A 27,823-nucleotide genomic window follows, 5' to 3' on the forward strand; every position below is an offset into this window, starting at 1 on the left:
CCGACGGGGATCAATCCTGGACCAACCACGCATCAAGCAAACACTTTACCACCGGGCTACGTCCCGCCCCTCCTCAGGACAGTTTCATTAATAGTGCATTCAATATTAACATGGACAAAATGTAACTTGATACATTTTATTTCAAAAACCGGACTCAGTGGCGTCGTGGTTAGGCCATCGGTCTACATGCTGGTAGGTACTGGGTTCGGATCCCAGTCGAGGCATGGGATTTTTAATCCAGATACCGACTCCAAACCCTGAGTGAGTGCTCCGCAAGGCTCAATGGGTAGGTGTAAACCACTCGCACTGACCAGTGATCCATAACTGGTTCAACAAAGGCCATGGTTTGTGCTATCCTGCCTGTGGAAAGCACAAATAAAAGATCCCTAGCTGCTAATCGGAAAGAGTAGCCCATGTAGGGGCGACAGCGGGTTTCCTCTCAAAATCTGTGTGGTCCTTAACAATATGTCTGATGCCATATAACTGTAAATAAAATGTGTTGAGTGCATAGTTAAATAAAACATTTCTTTCTTTTTTCTTTTTTTTCAAAATGTCGAACCAAAATGCCACAAACAAACTTAAATAGATCTTTCTCTTAATTAATTTTATGCCACATTTATCATAAATATATTTGTCAAGCTCAAATAGCTGAAACCCGTAGCAATAAAACATTTAATTTTTTAGACCGTAACATTTTTCATTTCCGGCAAGTATTCTGACACACTCAAATGTTTTCACGGTGAAAACAAAAATCAGATTGACAGTATCTGCTACAACCATTTGTCAATGGCAGACTGTTTAACTGTGTTGGTTGGTACGGGATTGTCAAGTTCGTCCATCCACGATTTAAAGTGAGCCTCCATTTTCTTGCGACTCTGTGGATTTCCATTATTGACAGTTGGAAGAATTTTGCCTGGTCGTATAAACTGAGTGAAGCGTTTCATCTCAAGATAACTGCTGTGTTCGCTGTAAGGTATGCCTGTAAAGATAATGTTGTAATTGCAAACAATCTTAATCTATACTGTTGGCTGAAAGTAACCATCCTTAAAATATGTAAGCTAAAAACCTTGGTTTATTATTTATATTATTCCTGCCTCACGTATGCCTTTTGTACTGTACCCCTTCCCCATAATTCAATTCATTTATATTGTTAATGTAATTAATTTTAATTAAAGCACTGACATTCTTAACTTTATGTACATACACCAATCCTCCATCCTGAAAGGTATATTAAATACAATTAGGAACTGGAAATGTGGATATTTTATTCCATTAAACCAATTCACAATATTTTACGCGTACCGTAATTTTGTTTGCATTCGGTTGCGTAACTTAAAATTGACACAAACTGTCATTCAGTTACATGGTAAACCGGTAAATATATATGAATATCTACAACATCTTAAAGGGACATTCCCGAGTTTCCTGCATTGTAAGATGTTTCCGACTAATAAAATATTTCTATGATTAAGCTTATATATTAAAATATATTTTCTTGTTTAGAATATCTATGTCTGTATATTCAATGTGCTTCTGGTCATTTCAATATTTGTAAGAAGCCCAAACTGGATTTTGTCTTCAAATAATTTCGTACATACCAAAAAAATAATTTTTAGGAAATAAAATGAAATTTAACCTAGTACAAATATTAGAACAATCAGAAATATGTTTAATAAACAGCCACTAATATTTTATGCATAAAAATATATTTGATATTAATTACAATCGTTAAAATGTCTCTGTTAGTCGATAACATCTTAAACATTGCAGCAAACTCAGGAATATTCCTTTAAGCAGTTATTGATAATATTATTGTTAAAAACAGACCTAGAACAGACCCCCCCCCCCCAAAAAAAAAAAATCTTAGTGAGATCTATAACCCTGACCAGTTAACAAATCAACTTGTACAAAAAAAAACCAACAACTATAGAATAAAAGTAATCATTTTTACATTCTCGAAATGATAACTGTTGTTTACCATAAATACTGATGCCGGTTTTGCTATACTTTGGCCGAATCTGATCAAGGGAGGCAAGCTTGTTGCTGTAGGTCCATCCAGTTGGCTCCAAAGCTAGAATCTGGCTGAAGTTCTTGTACAGAGACAGGTGATCTGCAAGAGTCTGAAAAACATGACATTTATTAAAGCTGAATACGGGCGGAATGTAGGCCAGTGGTAAAGCATTCGCTTGATGTCCACTCAGTCTAGATTCGATCCCTGTCGATGGGCCCACTTGGCTATTTCTCATTCCAGCCAGTGAACCACGACTGGTATATCAAAGGCTGTGGCATGTGCTGTCCTGTCTGTGGAATGGTGCATATAAAAGATCTCTTGCTACTAATGGAATTTTTTTTGGCAGGTTTCGTCTCTAAGACTATATGTCAAAATTACCAAATGTTTGACATCCAACAGCCGATGATTAATAAATCAATGTGCTCTAGTGGTGTTGTTAAACAAAAACACTTTTTACAGCTTAATACAGATACCTATATTATTACTAATTAATGGGTCGGGTGTTTTACCTTCAGTCTACCAACCCCATCCAACAATACACCCATCAGTTGAGCATCTAGACCTCAAAGAGTCAGACACAATTCATTTTAACTGGTTAGTGAGAAAGAAGTTTTTACAGCAGGGCTTCTAGAATTTTGTTTAAATCCACTAGCCATGGGATTATTGATTTTTCAAAATTTACTAGCCACAATTAAAAAATCAGTAACAAAAACACTAACATTGGGAGTTAGGTTGGGGTCAGAATATTCATATTTACAAAATAGACTTAACTTCAACATTTGACCATTTTGTTTTCACTAGCCGTCGGGCATGGCAGTAGTAGTTATTTACTAGCCCAACATTGAATATCACTAGCCATGGGGGTGGGGCTACCATAATCTAGAAGCCCTGTTACAGTGGTCAGTTACCTCCCCATTGAGTTGTTAAAATTGGCTCTAAATGAGAGCAGCCAATACCAGCATCTAAAACCAGTACCTACCCAGGGCTAAACCTGTCCATTGCCAAGTTAGCCAAACTGCTAATTTGTATACAATGTGGCTACAACATTTAGTCTTTGGCTGATAAAATATTCCTTAAATTAACCATATTTTAATAATTTTCAAGGAAACAATATATACATCTGAAAAATGGCCAAGCAAAACTTCTTCCAGTGTGAGCCCTGCCTACCAGCTTCAAGATGAAAGGTTTAACCACTAAACCACCACAGCCAAACAGTGTTTCTGCCAGAAATAAATTTTTGGGTATGGCGCTGTGGAATTGAATATTAACAATGTGTGTGCTGCATGCACCTGCTGTCCCCCAGAAAAAAAATAGGTTAGGGTTAAGAAAATCATACAGTAATGATAAGAGTCATCAATTTTGTCAAAAAGTTAACTTAAAAAAAGCTAAATTCTGCACCAAAAATTTGGGTATGGCGTCATACCATTTTTACCCTCTGGCAGAAACCCTGCTTAATATAACTCAAGTTGGGGTGGGTGGTGGGTGGAGAGGGCAGTTAATATACTGGTAACAATTCAGAAGTGGGGGAGGGGTAACTGCATCTTCTGCCCCAGGTATGGCCCCTGGGCAGGACTTCTAGATTATGGTTGCCCCACTCCCATGGCTAGTGATATTCAGTGTTGGGCTAGTAAATAACTACTGTAACTAGTCCGACGGCTAGTGGAAAAAACCATTGTCAAATACCGCATTTACATATTTTATAAATATGAATATCCTGCCCCCTCTTTCCACCCCCAATCTAAGGATTTTTAAGCTCTATCTCCCTCCTTAGGTGACATATCTGATTATTACTATTAGTAAAATTGTATTTATTTAAAGTAGGGCTAGTACATTTTTAAAATCACTGATCCCATGGCTAGTGGATTTTTATAAAATTCTAGAAGCCCTGCCCTGGGCGGGTATTGGACATAAGCACAGTCCATTGTTAAAAACAGGTACCTGAGGTTTGAGCTTGCCCATTGGAAGAACATGGATCTGACACTCATCCAGCTGAAGTGTGGTGCGCTCGGTCAGTCGAACATCCTCCAGACAGTCCAGAATTACCTTCTTGTCACGGGCCACGCCTATCTTACTGTTGATCGCTTCTGCAATAGCTGAAAACATAGGTTCCATTAGACCAAATCAATTCCTATTGCCGATAATGTTAACGTTTACTAATAAAACTGATATAAGCAGCGTTTCAACACACCCAGGAAGTACGGCAATAGAAAGTGTGGCACCTCACATCTAATCTAGCTGCAAGAAAATGGGGGGGGGGGGTCACGTATCATTTAAGAGATTTAATTTATGTTTTTAATAGCAACCGTCATTTTTGCTGAAAATTGCAGTTCCATTTTTGGGGGTACCCCGCATTAGTTTCAACCTCTGGTATATACTGCATAACAACTGTATAACAAATAAAAGTGTATTTATTTATTGTCAATGGATAATAGTATTTGCACAAATAATCAATGTCACATATTACTACCAATCACACCCACAGCTGCTTTTACTCCGTAAATATTTGACGGTGCTCGTCAAACTGGAGAAAACTTGAGGTGTTTTCTCTTTTATAGATACATTACCTGTCCTCAAACAAGTGCACCTCCCCCCCACGCAAGTGGTCTGGTCCGAACATCCCAACAGCCAATGGGATGGCCTAAATTCTTCTACTGCATACTGCTCTCTAGTTCCGGTCACATGACTGTAACTTCCTTCTTTTTCCCTGAGCGCATCGCACGGAGAACAGGAAGCGGGGAGGCCCGGGCGGGATGAATCTTGAGGACAGGTAATGTATCTATAAAAGAGAAAACACCTCAAGTTTTCTCCATTTCTATAGACATTACCTGTCCTCAAACAAGTGCAGCATTCAACAGATGGTGGTGGGTGCCGAGATCCGTAGATGCTTGTGATAACTCCCCAACCGGAAAGAGGCTGACTAGTGGAAGAATGAGGCCAACCTTGGTAAGCTCTCCTCCTAGGGATGCCCGTCACAGACCAATGCAGGTGACGTTAGTAACAACAACCAGAATGGTGGCATCCGTCAGCAGTGGCAGGTACGGCTCCCAGAACAGGGACCAGGAGGCGGCTGCCACATCTCATGCTGGTTCTGACAGGGTGGGAAGTCGTAGCCACCAGGGATGCAGGTGTTAGGTAACCCTCACATATTGAAGTGTTATAGTTTTTCAATAACAAGTGACAACCTAATGAGGTGCATCCGTCAGAACATTGAACAGAACAAGCCCCCCCCCCCCCCCCCCCCCCCCCCCCCCCGAGTGTTTTCTGTCTAGTACACCAAAGAACTGTTAGTTCAATAACGACAACAAATAACCACATGCAGTGCAGGGTAAAGGTTATCGAGACAAAAGTTTCGGCACCTGTGCGTGAACTGTGCAAAAGAACAAAAGTCGAAGCAATCCTCACCTGTCGATTCGATGGACATCTCGGTATGCAGCCCAGAATCAGACAGACATCAACGGCGACGAGGACGGCTTGTATTCAACAGTCTGTGCAGCAACAACTGGACCCACATGATGGAACCCCTCAACGTCTTCTGTGGAGACATCCCTCAGATAATAGTTGGCGAAGATGGAGTCCGTAGCCCAGAAACAGCCAGTGATGATGTGCTGAATGGATGTGTTGCAGTGCAGGGACATCGTGGCAGCCAAGGCACGGAGTTCATGCGGATTGGAAGCAGACGGAGCAGGTAAACCCTCCTTCTGATAGGCGGTCAGGATAGAAGACCGGATCCAGGTGGCCACCGTGTTCTTGGTAATATCCCTCAACCGACTCTGGTTACAGGAGAGGAAAAGTCTTTTACGATGTTGTCGAAAAGATCTGGTCCTCTCGATGTACTGGTGCAGGGCTCTAACAGGGCACAACGCCAAGTCCTCAACGTCCGCCGGACCAACGATAGAGGAGAGGGCCTGCACAACATACGAGCGAGGCGCTTGGTCTGGTAACTGATTCTTTGCAACAAAGGTCATGAGTAACCCCAAGTTGACTGCACGCCGATCTCGGTGAAAACGTACCAAGTCTACATCAAGAGCATGGAGTTCTGAGACACGGGCAGCCATGGCGAAACCGAGTAAAAACACCGTCTTCCGCGTCAAATCTTGCAGGGAAGAGGATTCGATCGGCTCATAAGGTGCGGTCGATAACGCTCGTAACACCAGATTCAGGTCCCATCTTGGTGGCCGAAACCGGTGTACTTGATCTTCAAGGCGAAACCCTTTGATCATCTTATGGATCTCAGGAATACCCGATAACTTCGTTCCAATAGTGACATCACGAACAGTAGCGATGACCGAAACGTACCCAGCGATGGTAGACCCCTTCAATCGTAAAGTGGTCCGCAGATACAGCAAAAAATCAGCAAGACGAGGTATCTGGATCGTCTGAGGTTTGAGTTTTTGCCGGACACACAATCGGTGAAAGCAAAGCCATCTGACGTTGTAAGCCGCAGTAGTAGATGATCTGTGCGCTTTCAAAATGGCCGCCGTAGACTGTGAAGAAAAACCTTTCTTCCTCAAACTCTTGGAGATAAAGTCCACGCATGCAGTTGGAACAACTGCGGACGTGGATGGTATAGTCTTGACGTGGGATGCAGCAACAGATGATCCCAGTCTGGCAGCGGTAAAGGATGTGGATCGGCAAGACGTATTAGATCTGGATACCACATCCTGGATGGCCACATCGGAGCAATGAGTAACAAGCGACAATGGTACTGCTGAACCCTCTGCAGCACCCTTGGAAGGAGGATTGGTGGAGGAAAAGCGTACGCGTCCATCTGTTCCCAGCTGATGGCCAATGCGTCGAGATCCAGAGCTTCGGGATCCGGCACCGGAGACACGTAAACCCTCAGCTGATGGTTGAATCATGTGGCGAAAAGATCGATATTTGGTGTCCAAAGTCTGTCGCACACCCATCGAAACACTTCCGGATGGAGCATCCACTCCGTCAGCTGTGGAGACGATGGCCGGGACAATGTGTCGGCTAGTACATTGGAAACACCTGGAATATGACGAGCCCGAAGTTGCAATGGAATTTCGTCGACCAGCTTGTAGAGACGATAAGTCAACTGCAGCAGACTGCTGGAGTGAGTTCCGCCCTGACGATTGATGTAAGCCGCCACGGTAGTACTGTCTGTGGCCATCATGAGAGAGGCTTCCGTCAACATCTGTCGCCAATGAAGGATAGCGTAGTAGACTGCCAACAACTCTAGCAGGTTGATGTGGAGTCCGAGTTCGCCGGGAGACCACAGCCCTGAAGTAGTCTGGTTGCTTAGATGGGCTCCCCAACCTTCCAGTGACGTGTCGACGAACAGGTGATGAGTGGCTATGAAGGCCCGCATAGAGACACCTTCTAAGACGTTCGATCGGAGCTGCCACCACTGCAGGCTGGAGCGTAGATCGTCCGGGAGTGAGATGATCAAGTCCGGATTGTTGAAACGAACAAACGGGTTGAGAAACATCTGCAAGCGCCGCAACTGGAGGCGACCTCTGAGTGTCAAATCCTGGGCGGAAGTGAGGAGACCCAGGAGACTCTGCCAACCGCGGAAGGTCATTGGAGCGGTGAGGGCTATGGCAATCATGGTCTGGATCTTCTCCCAACGGTCTAAAGGAACTTGAACAAGGCCCAGGTCGGGTCGAAGCCAAGCGCCTATGAACTGTAGAGACTGCGTGGGAGCCAGTCGAGATTTCTCGATGTTGATAATCCAACCCAGCTGCTTGAGAAAGTCCATGATGAAGGCAACATGTGCAGTCAGCCCTGTGTTGCTGTGACACCTCATCAGGCAATCGTCGAGGTACGGGTAAAAGGATATACCTCTACGATGCAGGAAGCGTGACATCGGAGTCGTGATTCTGGTGAACAGCCATGGCGCTATGGATATCCCAAAGGGCAGGACTGTCCATTCGTAATGCCGACCCTGTAGCACGAACCACAGGTAGTGATGAAAATCGGCATGCATCGGAACGTGCAGGTAGGCGTCCTTGAGATCTAGCTTGGCAAGCCAATCCCCCGGTCTGATCACGGCTATGACATCTCGCAACGTTAACATCTTGAAGGTCGTCGGAGGAGACAGGTAGTGGTTGTTGAAAACCGCCAAGTTGTGGATCATTCGCAGCTCCGGAGAATCTTTCTTCGGTATGAGAAAGATGTCCGAGTAAAAGCCGGGTGTTAAGTGTGCTTCCGAAATGCTGCGAACGGCTCCCTTCTCCACCAGCTTGTTGACAGACTCCTGTAGAACCTTGACTTGCGCGATGGAATGCCGTGGTTCTCGAGGTGAAGTGGTCAATGGAGGGATGGCAGACAATTGCAGACGATACCCTGTCTTCAAGATCGACGTGACAAACGGATCTTGGCAAAGTGTCTGCCAGTTTCGCCAATAACGGTGAAGTCGACTTCCGACCATGGATCTTCCGACCGGTGTGGTACACACCGGAAGCGTCAAAACCGAATCGTTGTTCTGGTTCAAAATCAGGGGCGGGCGTAGGTTGAAGCAATCTGAGCAGTCCACGATCTGTTGGCTGGCGTCAACGTCGACCAGGCTTCCCCTGGGTTCGAGCTGGAGGACCGGATGGTCATCTGACCGGAAACCGTCGAGAAGGTTGACCTCGAAAGGAACCTTTCCAGCGCTTAGATGGTGGTTGTGGAGTGAATGTAGACTTCGAAATAAGTTGCAACGCTTTGACAGTTGCTGTCGACTGTTGGTCCTTATCATTGGCCTTCACCACATCAGAAACCTTGCCTGCAAACAGCTTCATTGCGGACCACGGTTGAGCTAACAGCTCCTTCTTATGCTGGAAATCCAAAGTGGACTTTTTCAGATAAGCCTGGCGACGGTATTGCATCAACATCGAGGACATCGAAGACGTCAGGAAAGCTAGCATCTGCGCCGATTGCTGAAACAGCGCGTAGCACCGTGCATCTTTTGCCTGGGTGGCCATTGCAGCAAGGAAAACGTCCAAGTAAGATAACACAAACAAGCAACGTCTCTGGGCAGTATCCATGGCTTGTACTTGTTTGTCCGTCAAATCCACGGTTGACGACTTCCCAAGACGGTGAACATCTTCATCCAAAGACGGAGCTCCATCTGTAAAGGGCATGTCAAACACCGGATACATACGGTGACCCCAAGACGGGAAAGCGACGAAGGACGCTGTCTCTTTAAAGGTGCGGTCTAAATCTGTCGCCACCTCGGATACGAGTGTACCGGCTGCCAAGGAACGGATCACCACATCTTCCGGAGGGACATCAGTCGCTATCATTGGTGTCGGTCCCTTCTTGGACGGCGTTGGTGGATGTGGCAAGGACGGCAACATGTCATAGATGGCCGCCAAGCAATCCCTCATAGTCATATGGTCAGGAGAGTCAGGCTCATCAATGATGGAAACCGCTGTAGGCGCTGCATCTCCAATGTCTCGAAGCACTCGAGCACAGGCTAATCGATCCGCCGAAACAGAAGCCACTGGTGAACCGGACCGTGGACGGTCCCGTCGAGAACCCTCGGAAGCCTCAATAGAAGGTCTGCGCTGCCGATCCACGGAACCTGTAGGGAGCCGTGCAGGTCGTGGGGAACGGCTACGGGCCCGGCTCCGGTCCCGGCTCCGCTGCGCCGAAGATGACTTCTCCGCTGAAGATCGGTGATCCTTGGAGTCCGTGGAACGTCTAACTGATTGAGTCGGCTTGTCAGAGGGCTGCGTAGGAACCGCAGGCCTGTCATCTGAAGTCTTGCATCCTGGAGCCGCACCCCCCGAAGAGGGGACTGGAACCGGACCTGACCCCAAACCCGCCGGTTCTGGTAAGGCCGCCATCGACGCCATGGTCTCTTTCAGCATAGTGGGTAGCATCGAATGTAATACTTCTGCTACGGAGTCCGCAATTGAAGGCGAAGATTCCACTTTCTTGGCTCTCGCCGACACCACCTTCAAGTAAGCCGCGAACTCGACAGTAGACAGGCCCGAACACAGGTCGCATCTCGAAGAGAGGCTACAAGGAACACGGCAACCCGGACATAAATCATGAGGGTCGCCGCCTGCAGTGAACTTCTTACAGCGTAAACACGCTCGTACCTGTCGCTGAACATTAACATCCGACATGATAATAAGTTTTCAATCTGTGAAAGAGAAAGAAAAAGAATCCATGACACAAACACAAAGCCGGTCAACAAAGACGCCATTTTGCAAATGGCGTCCGACACGACAACCGGCAATATAACAACATTTCATGTAATTAACACTTGTCAAGTCAAGCGAAATACGCGAAAAACATACGAAAGCTAACGAAATTAAGGTGAAAAACATTTCACCCAAACACAAAGCCAGTCAACACAGACGCCATTTTGCAAATGGCGTCCGACACGACAACCGGCAATATAAACAACATTTCATATAATTAAACGCTTGGAAAGTCAAGCGAAATACGCGAAAAGAACATACGAAAGCTAACGAAAACGAAGGTGAAAAACATTTCACCCAAACACGAATACAAAACCAAAGGTCTTATAAAAAAATTGATTCCAAACATAGCCAAGCAAAAGGACGTCCAGACCCTTTAGCGAAGAGAAAAAGAAGGAAGTTACAGTCATGTGACCGGAACTAGAGAGCAGTATGCAGTAGAAGAATTTAGGCCATCCCATTGGCTGTTGGGATGTTCGGACCAGACCACTTGCATGGGGGGGAGGTGCACTTGTTTGAGGACAGGTAATGTCTATAGAAATTTGACACGGTACTCTCTTCTTTGGTACTATGCAACCTATATCAACAAAATATATTTTTCAAAAAGTGTCCAATTGGGTGTTTTCATGACTATCCGGATCTTGTGTTCTGATATGATGTGACAACATAATTGAAAGTGTTGTTCCAACAGTGCAACCTGATTTAATGTACACCTCAGGAAGCATCAGTGTTATGCAAAGTTGTATACAAATGCAATGTATCATATTTAAAACAAATAATAAATAAAAATACTACTCTTGAAGATACATACTATGGGTTGGTTGTGTATGCTTAGTTGTATATGTAGTGTGTGCATGCATAGTCAGAGTCTCTCATTTCCAATAAATAATTACCTTAAAACTCATTTATTGCAGTGACCCTGTGTTTTGAAAGACTTTAATGGGCATATGATAAGAACTTCACTAGAAAAAAAGCATATTACATGTGGTATCTGAAATGAACACCACTGCATCCACAAATAGTAGTAAATTAATGTGGTACACATCATGGTGGGGTAAACACCCAAGGTATGGACTATGCTTGGATGTCAAGTCACTGAATGCAATATTTTCAAACCCATCAGTCTAGTTGGTTTTTATATATGCATTATTAAATCCACTGACAGCTACCAATATATCTGTTGATATTTTATTAATAATCTCCAGTGATTGGTGCTTACAGACATGTATCATATCTAGAGTTATCATTAGGGTTTTACATCTTTATTTTTTATTTGTCATAAAAAAAGCACATTCAATCCATCAAAAGAGTGCGAAAGTCATTTTTCTTTAATTATTTTCTGTTTTAACTGAATATAATATTTATATCGTATGCATTACTACAATCTGTAATGTAACACATCATTTACATAGTAATATTGGAAAATATAGCTTTACAAGTGTGGTAATAGTGGAAGATAATACTAACACACTCCTAGGTAGATTAACAAATGTGTCAAAATTGCTCTTGTACTTGGTATATACTTCAAATACCCTTTACTATAGAAAACTCACTGAATATATGGACAAGATTTAATGAACTGACCTAAAGCTATCATTACCAAGCTTATATTTGTGTACAAATAAAGAAGAGAATGCAAAATGGCTACACAGAACCCACTTCTGTAGATTTTAATGTTTTTGCCAAACTCACAAAAACAATTGTAAAAACTCCCATATTTGCCTAAAACATAATTCACCAACCTAAAAAGTATGTTAAAATTACAGCAGAAATCAGGTTATTTAAATATAGTCATTCCAGAGCCAATTGCATTCAAATACACATTGTTAATGGAGATCTAAAAGCCTAACCTAATATCAGCTAACATTATTTTTTAACTAAAAATAAATTATTACTAATAGCTTATTTCATCTTGCCTAGACTTATTATCCTAAATAAGATTAGTGTTATATGACATGTCCATCACCTTGGATAAATAAGCTTTAAAATATTTTAAGTAAAAAATATGGGCCAAAATCTCCAATTGGTCAGCACAGACTTTTTTTCAAACTCTATTCTCAGCAGTGCACAGTAAATTAATGCCAAAGTCAAGGTCAAGGTCATTATGAACTCCCATGCCTGAGTGTAACCTAATTAAGCAATTATGACTGTCAAATAACAGTAAATGGCACACAATATAAAATAATGATAATATAGTGAATATATGCTATAGGTTCCATTAGACCAAATCAATTCCTATTGCCGATAATGTTAACGTTTACTAATAAAACTGATATAAGCAGCGTTTCAACACACCCAGAAAGTACGGCAATAGAAAGTGTGGCACCTCACATCTAATCTAGCTGCAAGAAAATGGGGGGTCACGTATCATTTAAGAGATTTAATTTATGTTTTTAATAGCATCCGTCATTTTTGCTGAAAATTGCAGTTCCATTTTTGGGGGTACCCCGCATTAGTTTCAACCTCTGGTATATACTGCATAACAACTGTATAACAAATAAAAGTGTATTTATTTATTGTCAATGGATAATAGTATTTGCACAAATAATCAATGTCACATATTAGTATTATTACTACCAATCACACACACAGCTGCTTTTACTCCGTAAATATTTGACGGTGCACGTCGAACTTTGACACGGTACTCTCTTCTTTGGTACTATGCAACCTATAAAACATAGTAATGATCTGTGTCTGGTTAGTTAGTTTTAATGGAAAGAAAGAAAGAAAGAAGTGTTTTATTTAACGACACACTCAACACATTTTATTTACGGTTATATGGCATCAGACATATGGTTAAGGACCACACAGATCTTGAGAGGAAACCTGCTGTCGCCACTACATGGGCTACTCTTCCGATTAGCAGCAAGGGATCATTTATTTGCGCTTCCCACAGGCAGGATAGCACAAACCATGGCCTTTGTTGAACCAGTTATGGATCACTGGTCGGTGCAAGTGGTTTACACCTACCCATTGAGCCTTGCAGAGCACTCACTCAGGGTTTGGAGTCGGTATCTGGATTAAAAATCCAATGCCTCGACTGGGATCCGAACCCAGTACCTACCAGCCTGTAGACCGATGGCCTGCCACGACGCCACTGAGGCCGGTCTAGTTTTAATGGATTCCTGTACATGAATAAAGAATATAAGAGTCCATAAAACAAAATTGCTTTGCTATAACCTGACTTGACACATGTGAAACAAAATTTTAAAAATAAAATAAGAAGAAAAGAAATAAAATTAAATATATTAATGAATGAATAATGAATAAAACATGCAGCAAAAAATTAATTTTATTAATTTCTAACTACATGTAAACTCCCAAAGTAACAAAGTAAAAAAAATAAAACAAGAGTGCCGGTGAGGTACATGATATGCCCGTCATGAGTTTGATGGAAAACCATAGATATTAATGAATTTGTTATAGGTATGATTCAATTCTAATTATATGAAATTTTTGCAATGGGATGGATGAACATTTTGTTTTGGACCAACTACCTGTGAGGTCTGATGGTCCTGTATGCAAGATCTGATCCGGACAAGAATTTACTATTATGTGCAGTAGACCGTGAAAAGTAGGTCACAGTGACCTAGTAATAGTACGCGACACACCGCCATCCCAAGTTGTTCCTACATGTAATAGTACACGACACCCAGCAATCCCAAGTTGTTCCTACATGTGAGGATGGTCCTGTATGCATCTGTATGCAAGATATGGTCCAGACAAGAAAAAGTTAACAGACTGACGTACGTACGGACAATGCCATACCATAATACGACCCATCATAGACGGGTGTATAAAAATGTTTCCTTGTTATACTTAAATTAAACACTTCATAGAATACAGATCTTTTAGATATTCATGGCCCAAATTTATTACAACTTTAATAAAAATAATTTTAAAAACACCAAAGCCGCTTCTTAATACAAATTGTAATGAAATGGTAAAAAACTAAATTATACTTCTAAATGAAGAGCAGGACTGTTGCAAATGAAGTAATACTATTTACCAGATTGAATAACCAGGAATCATTTGGTGTCTAACATATGGTCAAAGGAAACCTGATACTTAAAAAAAACCGCACAAAAAAACACCAGCAACAGATATTTTATATATTTTCCCATATACCAGTCATGGGGCTTTCGTTGAGATGGGAAAAACAAAAAGAGTCCATTAAGGACAACTGATCCTACAAGTGAGTGAGTGCTAGTACCACTGAGTTACAGAACCTGTCAAAAAATAAGCAAAGACATTAGCTAAAGACATTGGCTTACCAAGGAAAATCTTCTCTTTGCCTATTGTGTATGTTCCACAAATGATGAGAGTTCTGGAATTCTGCTCAATCGTCTTCTGTACTAGACTGACAGCAAACTGAATGACATCTTTCTGGTTGGGAAAGACATGTGCAGGATCGCAGTAACTGGAAAAAACATTTACATACTTTTTTTTAAATGGCACCAATAGAGCACAAAGATTTATTAATCATCGGCTATTGGATATTAAATATTTGGTAATTTTGACATTTAATTTTTGAGAGGAAACCGGCTACATTTTCCATTAGTAGCAAGGGATCTTTTATATGCACTATCCTACAGACAGGATAGCACATACCAGATAATTTGATACCCCAGTCGTGGTGCACTGGCTGGAACGAGAAATAGCCCAATGAGCTACTGCGCATCAGCCAAGCGCTTTACCACTGAGCTATGCATGTATGCATTATTAAAATAATTATTTACATCCAGAAAATCATAATCATAACCCAATTCCTTTCAAACAAAAAGCATGAGCTTCCACAGACCATGTGCACTTTTATTCATAAGGTGTGTCACTTCAATCAAGGATTTTGATGGAATGGACGAATAGATATTTGTAATGCAAAACACATTCAGCGTGGACACCAGTCTGTTAGCAACAGGTACATTCAATCAGAAGTGCGGCAGGGATTGGGACAGACACTAAAAAGGCGATGGTTATTACATATGATGAAGAAAATATTATGTGGCTAACAGGAGTTTTAGTTTTAGGCACCGATACATCCAGTCGCCTTTTAGATACATTGATCTATTTAGTTGGCTTAAGCTTTGCATTCTGGGCTGCGGAAACCTGCATTGGGAGAATTTCTCCCCCCAAGCTACAACTAGTTAAATCTGTGAATGGAGAAGAGTGCCTTTGCCTTTGATATGCTGAAAATGTCTCCAAATCAAACCAAGGCGATCTATAGAGTAGAAAAATCCGTAAGAAGATCGTCTATGCCGATCAGAATGGAACTCATCCTGAGTGATGCCTGGTGAACATTTACCAGCAGCATACTCAACACTGCTAAGGACGTCTTTATTTATGTGTTTTGTTTAACACCACCACTAGAGCAGGCCTCTAAAAGATAGTTCTGTTCACATGTTGCTCACGCAAGACTAGCTTCATGCAACCTATTTTCCGTTCGCGCATTAAATTTATTTTATGATTTACAAGGCCATGAATTTGTTTTTGCATAACCCAATTATGATTGACACCAATTTTTAATACTCACAGACCTGCTCAATCATAAGTTTCTGGCATATGATAACTGTGATGATCTACTCAATGGGAAAAGAAACCGACTGTTGTCATATTTATAGGATATTAAACGAGCTTCCATTTCGTATCATGTTTATGTCCCTCGTGAAATAATTTTCAATTGTCACAAGCTTTAGCGAGTGACAATGACAATTATTTCACGGGACATAGACATGATACGAAATGGTAGCAAGTTTAATATCCCATTTATTACCCATAATCGATCTTAATTCTCATCTCATTTCGTTGACGTTCCTGTAATGTTGTGCGCCAATTGATGACGTCATCGTGTGACGTCAAAAGTGTTACGTCCCACTTGGCATTCTAGTGGGATGTATCACTTTGATATGTACCAAGATATTTGTAACCAATAATAATTTACAAAATGTTACGAACGATTGCTTACGTTGTATCAAGATAGAGCTGATCAATTGTTACACCATTAAGGGGAGAATACTCTTCCATTTCTGAACAGGCTCTGAAGTCTCCAGTGTGCAGGAATGATCTTCCGTCCCTCAGTCTGAACAGAATTATTGCAGCACCAGGACAGCTGAAAAAGTGACACAGACAGCATGTAAAAATTCACTAATTAATACAGCAGATGCCATCTTGAAAGCGGACTTCTATTAGAGGGAAACGCTCTGATAAAACGGGCAGTCTTTAAACAAATGTATAGACATGTATTACCGTAAATAGAAACACAATATTTGTATAACACCTCAGCATATTTTAAACTAAGCCTATTTTCAAGTTTAATATACGACCGTTTTGACATTTGGTCTAGACCGAGAGAGGGGGAAGGAATGTTTTATTTAAAGATGCACTCAACACATTTTATTTACGGTTATATGGCGTCGGACATATGGTTAAGGACCACACAGATTTTAAGGAAGGAAGCCTGCTGTCGCCACTTCATGGGCTACTCTTTTCGATTAGCAGCAAGGGATCTTTTATATGCACTATCCCTTAGACAGGATAGCACATACCACAGCCTTTGATGTACGAGTAGTGGTGTACTGGCTGGAACGAGAAATAGCCCAATGGGCCCCATGACGGGGATCGATTCCAAACCGACCATGCATCAAGCGAGTGCTTTACCACTGGGCTACACCTCGCCCCCAGACCGAGAGAGAAAACCCATTGCAGTCACAAAGGCTACTCCTACTTAAACATAAACCCAGCAAGGGGTATATTATATGCACTTTCCCATATTACAACACAGGACAGAAAAGAAGACGTTTGTTTTGTTTAACAACACCACTAGAGCACATTCATTTATTAATCATCTGCTATTGGAGGTCAAACATATGATCATTTTGACACAGTCATACAGAAGGAACCCGCTATACTTTTCCATTAGTAGCAAGGTATCTTTTATATACACCATCCCACAGACAGGATAGCACAAACCACAGCCTTTGTTATACCAGTCGTGGTGCACTGGTTGGAACAAGAAATAAACCAATGGGCCACTAACGGGGATCAATCCTAGACTGACCACGCATCAGGCATGCGCTATACCACTGGGCTACGTCCCACTCATATACAGAACAGTACATTCCATTGTCTTTTGGTGTGGCAGTCATTGAGTACTGATTGGGATAGGATGAGTCCATCATGATCAATCAATCCTACAACCCATCACACTTCAGGCAAGCACTCGAGTACTGAGCTACATCCAGCCCCCATTTTTATCAGAGAATACCAAAATATTTTAAGGGGTGTTCCACAATTTTACACATGGGGAGGCGGAAGAACTTTTTTTTATGTACACACCACCCACAAAATGTTTATTAAAAAAATTAAAAAATGCACAACGAAACAAAATTTGGTTGACCCACTAGGCATAAAATAAAATAACAATTATAGTGCCTTCCCGCTCCCCCCGTGATGCATTCTGGAACAACCCTAACTGAAAGATCTGTTTGCTGAAGGTTGTTCCAGAACTGATCAAATGGAAAGGGTGGAAGGCAAATTATTTGTTTGCCCAGCTGTACCTACCACATTAACTACGAATGCAAATGTCGTAAATGGGTTTGAGTTGGAAATGATGTTTAAATTTCTTTTAAACCGGTTTTTTTTTTTTAGAATATTTAAAAAATAGAACACTACATTTGTGTCCATTAGATACCATTTATCTTACAACTCTTTGTTTAAAAACAATCAACTCGCTGTCGCTTGTTACATACATTTGAAAAAACTCTTATGATAAATAGTATCCAAGGGTTACTAATGTAGTATTCTTAATAATATAATTCAGGGCTTCTAGATTATGGTAGCCCCACTCCCATGGCTAGTGATATTCAATGTTGGGCTAGTAAATAACTACTATTGCCATGCCAGATGGCTAATGAATTTTTTTGGTCACATGTTGCAGTTGTCTATTTTGTAAATATGATTATAAATATCATGCCCCCACCCCAACCCTCCGATGTTAGTGTTTTTAAGCTCTATCTCCCTCTTTAGGTGACATATCTGATTATTACTATTATTTAGTAAAATTGTATTAATAAAGTAAAGTAGGACTAGTGAATTTACAATCGTGGCTAGTAAATATTTAAAATCACCGATCCCATGGCTAGTGGATTTTATAAAATTTCTAGAAATGCTCTCCACTCACCACAAGGTATAAATTTTAGAATAGCCTTAACACAGAGATGGATGACCTAACCTCTACTTACTGGTTGGCCTCCATCAGTGTCAGTTGAACATCCTCCACGATGCACGGCTGGTTCATGGGTAAAATGTGAATATACTGCTCACTGACCTTGATCTTCGCTTTCACAAGGTTACCCGTCACCTGCATAAAACAAAACACAGGCATGTATTAAAGCAGCATGCTCAGCTAAAATATAATATTTGGTAAAAGTATAGGTTATGTCGTCTTTTTTGTAGTTATGAAGTAAAAACTGTCATTTCATTTTCATACCGGTATATATCTTTTTTAAAAATTAAATAACAAAAATATTTTAAAAATAATTTAAAGGGGCTTTCTAACACCATGCATTATTTTTTTTATTACACATGGTTGTTAACACATGTATGTGTGTTAACAATTTCAAGACATATGACTGGCTGCTCCTAGGTGATGACCAGGTCACCACTGCCATACGTCCGGTGAAAAACTACATGATGGAAATCGATTATACTGTGATGTCTAGTTAACCTGACATTCATGTGTCTGTGACAAGTACAACGGCTGTCAAAAATAACTTTTAGTGGAAAAAGATGTTATAATTTGCTTAAAACGTGGTTTTTGAGGATATGTAAGAAATAGAATAATACATTCTTGTCCGTTAGATACCATTTATCTCACAACTTGTTTAAAAATGTATGAAACTCGCTTTCGCTCGGATACATTTTAAAACAACTCGTTGTGAGATAAATGGTATCTAACGGCCACTCATGTATTATTCTCTATCTAACAATGTTTTATTAGGCCTACGAATGAGTTAATCGAAAAATGACTGAAGTACCTTAGTGCAGTACAATGGCTGACAGAAACGTTTTGTGAGACCTCCATAGTGGTCATAGTGGAAATGTGTCAACACATACGCCTTGCATCCTGGTATATTACCATAGCGAAAAGCATCAACTGTTATACAAGTATCTGAAAAAAAGTTAAATAAATGACTTGATTAGTATCAAATATAAGCCTTGAATAGCCCACTAATACAGATAATTTCGTACTGTACATAGTAGATGTTTGGGTGAAACTAAAATGGGTCTCTTAAATTAAAATAGATGGCTCCTTACAAATAATATTTGTACTTTTAAACTTGATAAATGCTAAACTTTAACAGATTTTTACCCATTTCAATTTTCATAACATTATTATAAAAAGACCCGCAGTCCAGTTCAGTGTCAGTATCTCGACCCAGTGCTCGAACTTAATGGCAACACCAACATTGGTTGCAATGGGTCAGGGACTTTAATGATGGCAGTAATTTTCTGTGGACAAAAATGATTGCCGTTAGTTTAAGAGATACATTTTCTTTTTTAATTTTGTGTTTATTTGTGGCAAAAGTTACTTGATTAAAAGTGCAGAAGAAAGGCTCAAAATTGTCGTGGATGAGCATTTTGCCTACAGCAAAAACATTTTAAAATTGCTGCAAGTAACAAATTATTAAGTTCAAGCACTGTCGACTTGTTGTCTTCTTAGCTAGGGATATCTTGAGATCAAGATATGGTTCCATAGGTTAATTTTCTCAAAACACTTTAAAGCAACACGCCACCATTTGTCGTGTCGTTATTCGTTGTAACAGCTTAATACAGTCCGGTTTAGGAAATAGTTCCTCATAACCAAAATACTACAAAATTCTAATATGCTTTATGAAATCTTTCTTTGGTGATTACACGTAGGTTGACCTCTGTAGTATTTAAATAACCCACTGGTTTGAAGTCACTTGTTATATGTAGTAGTAACTGATAACTGTGCAACATGATGTGGTGTTCAGGCATGAGGGCTGTTAACTGAAACTTTTGTGGTCGACCTAAGTTGATGTTTTTTTTTTACACAGTACTCCGTCAGTTGAGAGCACTTCCTAAAATTAGTAGTCACACGATCCTCTCGATAGTGATGTATTTTTCACAGAATATATTCTGAAATAGAAATTGTACTGAACTGCATGGAGTAATTAATGTTTATCTTGACTACCATTAATTCATCTTGTTTGGTTCGGTCCCTTAACACCGAGAGAACAAAGTTTGATTGCATGGCACCAACTAAAGAATACAGGTAGTAGAAAACTATGATAGGTGACTACTAGTATATATCCACCAAACACTCTTTACCTGGTATTTTCTTGTAAAATGGACAATTGTACTTTCTCCCTCTAAATCCTTCCTGTGGATTTTGTATGGATGAAACAGTAGCAGAAACATCAGTTGCCAACCCAGTATATTTTGTCTTCTGTTCAAAAGTGGCATCTTTCCTTGAGATTGTCTGTTCATGATTTCCACCAGATGTCCACTGGGATCTTGACTGTCTACAGACAGATGAAGAGTCTTTGATTTCAAAATTGTTTGACCTATTTACATTAGAAGACAAAGATACATGTGATTTACCCGTAGATGTTCCACTGTTTGTCGTTCTATCTCCAGAACTTGTGCCAGTGGCTTTTTTACACCTTACTTTCTGGAAGAAACCAAATAAAGATGTTTGTTTGGTAGAGTTCAATAAAGAAGTTGCCATAGTGGCATCAATGACAGCACCAGACATTGCTACAGTCTGATCTGTTACCCTACATGTATCATCATTACCCATAGGTTTAGAATTATTACTTCTTAAAATATCACCTACTGCTGGCAGTGATTCGTCTTTTGGTAGAATATTGGGAGTAATATCAGGACTGGTGGGAAAAGACTTGCGGGAAAAAAAGTTCCTGACTTTTACAGAACCATCTTCCAACATTTCTGGAGTATCAACATCAGAACATTCTATGTCCTCATCAAAATCACCAACAGTGTCATCAGCTTCAAGGGAAGAAAGTGTCTCTGTTACTTGTGAATCAGTTCCTTCTAGAGAAACAGTGTCCTTTAATTCAGTAAGATCTTCACCATCACGAGAAAACGGTATATCAAGACTGTTGGCAGTACTGGACTTTATCACACTTATAGCAGCGCTATTGTGACAGAGAGATGAGGAAGTACTGTACTTGATCATCCCTATGGAACACCTTCCATCACGATCATGACCTTGAACAGTACTGGACTTGACCAAATCTACAGACGCACCATCACTATCCACAGAATCAACATCAGTGTCCGACTCCATCAGAAGATGCATAGGATCTCCCAATTCTTCATCAGAATCCACTGTAATCTTATTAGCATATACCATTGTCTTATCAGAATCCATCAACATCCTATTACACCTCTCCTCTTTGATTTCTGATACTCCATCTGATATAATATTCTGTACAGGCCTACATCTATTCTCAGTAGTACAGTCTGTTTTGGTATATTCTTGATTAACTTCATCTGCCAGATCTCTCTGCTTGCATCTTTCTGGAGAAGACGTTCCATTAGTGATTGTTATATCTGAATCAAACTTAAAGTACTGATCAACCTTGCTTTCCTGAGAACCAGTGAAGAACTTAGCAATGTTCCTTTTTGATTCTGAATGTTGTTGGTTTTTGTGCAAGTTTCTTCTTTTGGGATTATTACACGATTTGAGTTTAGACCCTGGAGTACAAGACGTATTTAATGCAAGTTCTGTGCTTTTCTTGTCAATGTAAAGAGTGGATTGTGAAGAACTTGAAGATGTGACGTGACCAGGCAAGTATGCAGTGTTGGATTCACAAGTGAAGGTCTCTTTTGAGTGTGGACTTGAAGCTGATGTTTCTGATGTTGCTAAACACAAAATAACATAATAATATTAACAAAATTAAATACACATATGCACAGCAAAAAGTACCACAAAAAAACAACAACAAAAAACCCAACAACTTTCAGCTTAGAAATTAAATTAAAGCTGTTGTAGCTCTTTCTGAAGAAGACAATAATTTATAATGGTCAGTATTTACCAATTGTTCAGCACCCCACCCCCAACCCATGAACAATACAAGTTAAGTTAAAAAGTTTGTTTTATTTAATGACAACACTAGAGCACAGTTATTTATTTACCATCGGCTATTGGACATATAGTCTTAAAGAGGAAACACACTACTTTTTTCCATTAATAGCAAGGCATCTTTTATATGCACCATACCACATACCATGGCCTTTGATATACCAGCCACGGTACACTGGCTGGAATGATAAATAGCCATATGGACCCACCGACGCGGATTGATCCTAGACCGACTGTGCATTAGGCTTGTGCTTTATAACAGGGCTACGTACTGCCCTGACAAATATCAATCTCAAGATTATATACATATATTTTTTTATTCAACATGACTAATTAAGTAATTTACATTTCAACATAAAAAATTACTACATATTTACATTGCATGTCTTAAATTAGCTTAATCCTTCTTCAGCTTTTCATAATAAGCCCTTCATTTCAACATTAATTCAGGGCTTCTAGAATTTTTATAAAATCCACTAGCCATGGGAACAGTAATTTTTAAAATTTACTAGTCATGATTAAAAATCCACTAGCCCTACTTTACTTTAAAGTAAATACAATTTTACTAATAGTAATAATCAGATATGTCACCTAAAGAGGGAGATAGAGCTTAAAAACACTGAGATTGGGGAGGTAGGAGTGGGGCCAGGATATTCATATTTACAAAATAAACTTAAATGCAGCATTTGACAACTCTTTTTTTTCACTAGCCGTCGGGCATGGTAATAGTAGTTATTTACTAGCCCAACACTGAATATCACTAGCCACGGGAGTGGGGCTACCATAATCTAGAAGCCCTGATTAATTAGTAACCTCCCCTCCCGCAACCCCACTCTGAAACAGGGTTCAGCTTACAAAATTGGGAGTAGTGAAAACAGCATACAGAAGTGTGACATTATTAATAATTTATGATAACTTAGTTTTGCAAATGATGGTTATCAGTACAATCAGCAGCAACAGAGCCTGTTGGAATGTTAGAAGTGCTGGTTAGGCAAAATCAATACTGACGACTGTAGGTGAAACTGTGCTGACATCTTACTGCATCACACCGGGAACACTCCCCACTTAACAACATCAAGAACCAATACTCTACATGTAGATCTACATGTAACAGCTGCTGGTTAAACATGTATTGAGGTATCAATAAATAACCAATTACTCCCTTTTTACTTTAGTTACCCTGCACATCTACATTTTAAAACAAATTTAAAATTTACCGTAGTATATATATCAGCACCATCTATCCCCAAAATTATATATACACATATATATATATATATATATATATATATATATATACACACACACCATCTTTTCTATCCAATCCATATTAAAAAAAGAAAGAAAAAAAGACCACCAAAAAAAAGAAACTAACATAACACAAACAAACGTTGGTCTCACCAGAGAGCACTTATATAGGCTCTGCCTGTTGTGCAATCATTTTGACTTTTTTCTGATCAATAAAATATCCCAAATAAGAGACAGACTATATTTTTGTTTTGCCTAGTAAAGTAACTTCGACTAGCCAGATTACCTGGAGAGGTTCCAGCACGAGTCTGGGCCAGCAGAGTGTGAGAAAATCTCCTGTAGTGACTCTGGAGTGTGCTGTCACAGTTCAATCCAGCTGGACATTCTGAAAAAGACAGATAATAGTAGGGACCGCGAACACTTTCTAAATATGACAAGAATGATAACGTGCTGTAGTGTACTATTAGTTGGTGTTTTTTTTGTTTTTTTTAAAGTAGCATTATACATGTACATGTGCGCGCATTGGTAATCAATAATACTTGTAATTAAATTTCAGAAAATTGCTTTCCATTATATTCATAATTCACCGTGTTAAAATAAATCATAACAAAGGCTGAGGCAAACTTTTACCCACTTGCACATTTGATTACCAATTTTTGGTTAAAATTAGTAAATGGCTAATTTGGCTACAGACAGCGTGAGCTTTGCAAAGCATAAATTACAATGATCAGCTTTTATAAGTTTATTTTTCCTCATTAAAAGATTCAAAAATATCTATTCAAACAGATCATTTTCTTTAAATCTGTTACTTTTTTCTTAAAATGAAAATAGGTCTACTTCAATTTTTTTACAATTATTGGCTATTAAAATAAAAATTGTGAGTGCTGATTAAACAATCTTTCTGAGAGTACTGCTAAAGCAGTACATAAACATGTTCCCTACTGAGCCCAATTTTTTTTAGATCTCCAAAGTTAAACTTGTTCAAAATTTTGTAAATCACTATGAAGTCAAACAGTACATAATAAAGCTATACACAAACTTGCAGCTCAATGTCTGTAGGCATTGCCAAAAAAAAAAGTCAGAAAAACTATGTGGGACAGACGGACGGACAGAAAGTTAAAAAGTTTGTTTTGTTTAACGACACCACTAGAGCACACTAATTAATCATTGGCTATTGGATGCAATGACAGACAGTAGGACGGAAATAAAACTAACAGTCCCCTCTGGATGGACAGGCAGGGCACTGATAAGAACATGACTAGTCACTACATGTATGTAGATCTGGGGGAGAAGAAAATTTTCTAAAGTTATCTGTTAAATCTAATAAATATTTCACCAAATTAAAATAAAATTAGCAAATTTTTTCTTTAATTTGCAACTGGCGAACTTAGTGAGTGCCAGAGCTACATGTGTGCATAGCCTTGTAAATAGAACTTAAAGTTTCAAATCCAATTAACAATTCATCACTTGGCCTAATAGCTTAATGATATTTAAATACATATGAGTGTTCTCGCTGGGTAAAAGTTAAAGGAGGGAGGTTGCGCTACACCCCACCCTTCTAAAAAAAAAAGCAACAAGATAAAAGAAAAAAAATGGAATCTTGGTTACCAAATATCGTTGTGTGTTGGTCGACTTTGTAGAAAGACATACTCCTTATTTTGCCCCTCAGTATTTGGTACAAAAACATTGGTACGAAATACAAGCCGACTCATCTTTTATTTACCGTTAATTGAATCAGCAGGCCTCTGTAAGTTGTGACAACGATAGTTTCATTCACTCGTTGCTCACACAAATTTAATTTTGCGTTACCTATTTTGTGTTCGCGCAGAATTTGGAGCATCATTAAATAATCATGAAAGTAAATTTTACTTGGATACAATGGTTTACACAAAATGGAAATGGGTTACCTGGATTTATTTCTGCATAACCGATAAATGAGTCACGCAGATTTTAATTCTCAGAGGCCTGTGAACCGAAGATGTTGTCGGTTTGAATTTATGGGCATTTGTTTTGCTGACCGATCGAAGTTTTAATATTATTATTTTAACAAAGATTTCAAGATATCTGAAAAACCATAAAGATTTTTGTAAAGTGATCCCCTAATGTGAAATAAAAAATTTCAGTTCATTTTACTGCCATCTTTATCGAATGAAACGATCGCTTTGATATCATTTTTGTAAAGGCGGTGTATATATTATTTGGCACCCAAGATAAATGATTTTAATAATGAACACTACCGCTTCCGTTGTTTTTATAAATGGTGATATCCCCCAAAAATGAAAAATTTCTAATATTTATAAAGAATTGCTGATTAAACAAATAACAGAAAGTAAAAATCATCAGTTACTTTGTTAAATAAACCATTTTCTTATTCCATCAGTTACAACCAAATAAATCTGCAATTGAGGACAAAATATCAGACGATAGTGGACACAAAAGACAGAATGGCCGTTCTGACCAAGTGACAAATTTGGCTCCAAATAAGTGGTTCTTCAGTCGGACATTGCCGAATTGATAAAAAATAAAATAATTTCACTGCTCAAGTAAAACAGAACTTTTATTATGTGTATCAAACATACAATTGGATACAGGTATCGGACAAAATAAAGGCTGTTAAAAATACTGTTAAATTAAGTTATGTACAGTAACTGCCATAAGCTACTGAAGTTTTTTTTCTGTCAGTTGCTTTTCTGTATACACCACAGCTCATTTGCTTTGATGTCCAGTGTGCAGACTGATCGATTGATTGATTTTTTTTTGTGTGAAAAAAAAAGGGTACTGTAAAATTTAGTAGGGTGCAGGAAAATAAAGAGGGGTGCAGAAAAATAACGGAGAGTGGCAAAATGCAATAGCGGGGCAAGCCCCCCTCTTAAACAGAGCAGTGAGAACACTGCATTTACTATTTCGACAATACCTGCAGTGGTGGTTATTGGCAAATCCATACACTCCATTGTATGCCAGTTTGGAGACTGAATAATCAATGCAGCAAAAGGCATTTGGCAAAAGGGACAGTGACCTTCATGTTTGTTTCTTGGTGGTGTTTTTAACAATTTGTTTTTCGAGTTAGTTTTTCTTGGAGAACGTCTCCCTTTTGATTTAAAGTTCTTTCTTTCATTACTATTAGTGTGTAAATCACTTCTGTTGATTTCTTTCCGTTCCCTTTCTCCAACCTTTTTGTCCCTTATAATTTTAGTTTTGTCAGTTGTCAAATGTTGAAGACTTGGCAAAGAATGACCAGTTCTCGATTCTCCTATAATAATACAATCAATGTCTGTTGTCGCATTTGAAAAAAATGATTCACCGGTCATCAAGGTGCCCATATCTTTTGCGTTTATTTTACGTTTTGGTTCTAAACAATGTGGACCTTTCGTTCTTTTATTATTATGGTTACGTTTACAATGTCTTGATAGATTTACCGACGATATCAATTTTGAAAAGTTCTTTGTGCAACTACTGAAAGCGCTTTCATTGTTTCTGTCAGTGTCACTGGTGGAACGTTTTAAATCACGGATGCCTGCATCACGTTTTGCTTTTTTCAGACATTTTGTGGATTTAAAATCCCAGTCATCATCGTCACTGTCAATATCCATATTTTATGTCCTTCGAGAAGTTAAATTATTATGTAAATACATAATAATCTTCAAAGAGTACCACCAAAAGCTTAAATAAAATGTATTTAATAACAAAACCATTTAATCTTGTTTTTTCCGCCATTCAACTTTCATTTCTTTAATATGAAGAGCATAAAAAGGGGCGTAACTCTACAGTGTGGTTAATTATAAAATTGTTGTTAAAAATATAGACGAAAAGAATTATTCCTTATAGTACGCGACGAGGCGCACTACCAACTAAGGTGAACATTGCTGTTATGTTACAATGAGAAATGACGTCACGCTATTGTTAGATGGTTGAAACTGAAGTTCGGTTCCCACAGCATAAATAGAGGCTATTTCATGGGTTTTTTCGAATACGATTTTTATGTCAACGAGTGATGTGTGAAAACCATATTTTCACGAATTGCGAAGAGAGAGAGAGAGAGAGAGAGAGAGAGAGAGAGAGAGAGAGAGAGAGAGAGAGAGAGAGAGAGAGAGAGAGAGAGAGAGAAAAAACCCCATCGACTTCATATCCTACGCGACGAGGCCCACTCTCAACTAAGGTGAACATTGCTGTTATGTAAAAATGACAAATGACGGGGTTGGGATGGGGAAAAGACCCCCGACTTCATATTCTTCAAGATATCGCGTTTTACCCACTAAGGACAATACTGCCATTATT

At 39.5% G+C, this 27,823-nt stretch overlaps 1 protein-coding gene across 1 annotated transcript; it reads right to left on the bottom strand.

The window, feature by feature from the left end:
- Positions 1-449: 449 nt before the first annotated feature.
- On the bottom strand, positions 450-27,554 carry LOC121384395. Its single transcript, XM_041514777.1, has 10 exons — positions 26,463-27,554; positions 23,835-23,933; positions 20,521-22,080; positions 19,203-19,336; positions 18,408-18,526; positions 16,133-16,276; positions 14,445-14,590; positions 3,950-4,104; positions 1,979-2,120; positions 450-979 (listed from the first exon to the last, which is right to left on the bottom strand). The coding sequence occupies exons 1-10, from the start codon at positions 27,136-27,138 to the stop codon at positions 771-773; spliced, it is 3,384 nt and encodes a 1,127-aa protein (XP_041370711.1). The 5' UTR covers positions 27,139-27,554; the 3' UTR covers positions 450-770.
- Between the last annotated feature and the right edge of the window lie 269 nt (positions 27,555-27,823).

The sequence above is a fragment of the Gigantopelta aegis genome, chromosome 10, assembly GCF_016097555.1.
Source record: "Gigantopelta aegis isolate Gae_Host chromosome 10, Gae_host_genome, whole genome shotgun sequence".
Classification (NCBI taxonomy): domain Eukaryota; kingdom Metazoa; phylum Mollusca; class Gastropoda; order Neomphalida; family Peltospiridae; genus Gigantopelta; species Gigantopelta aegis.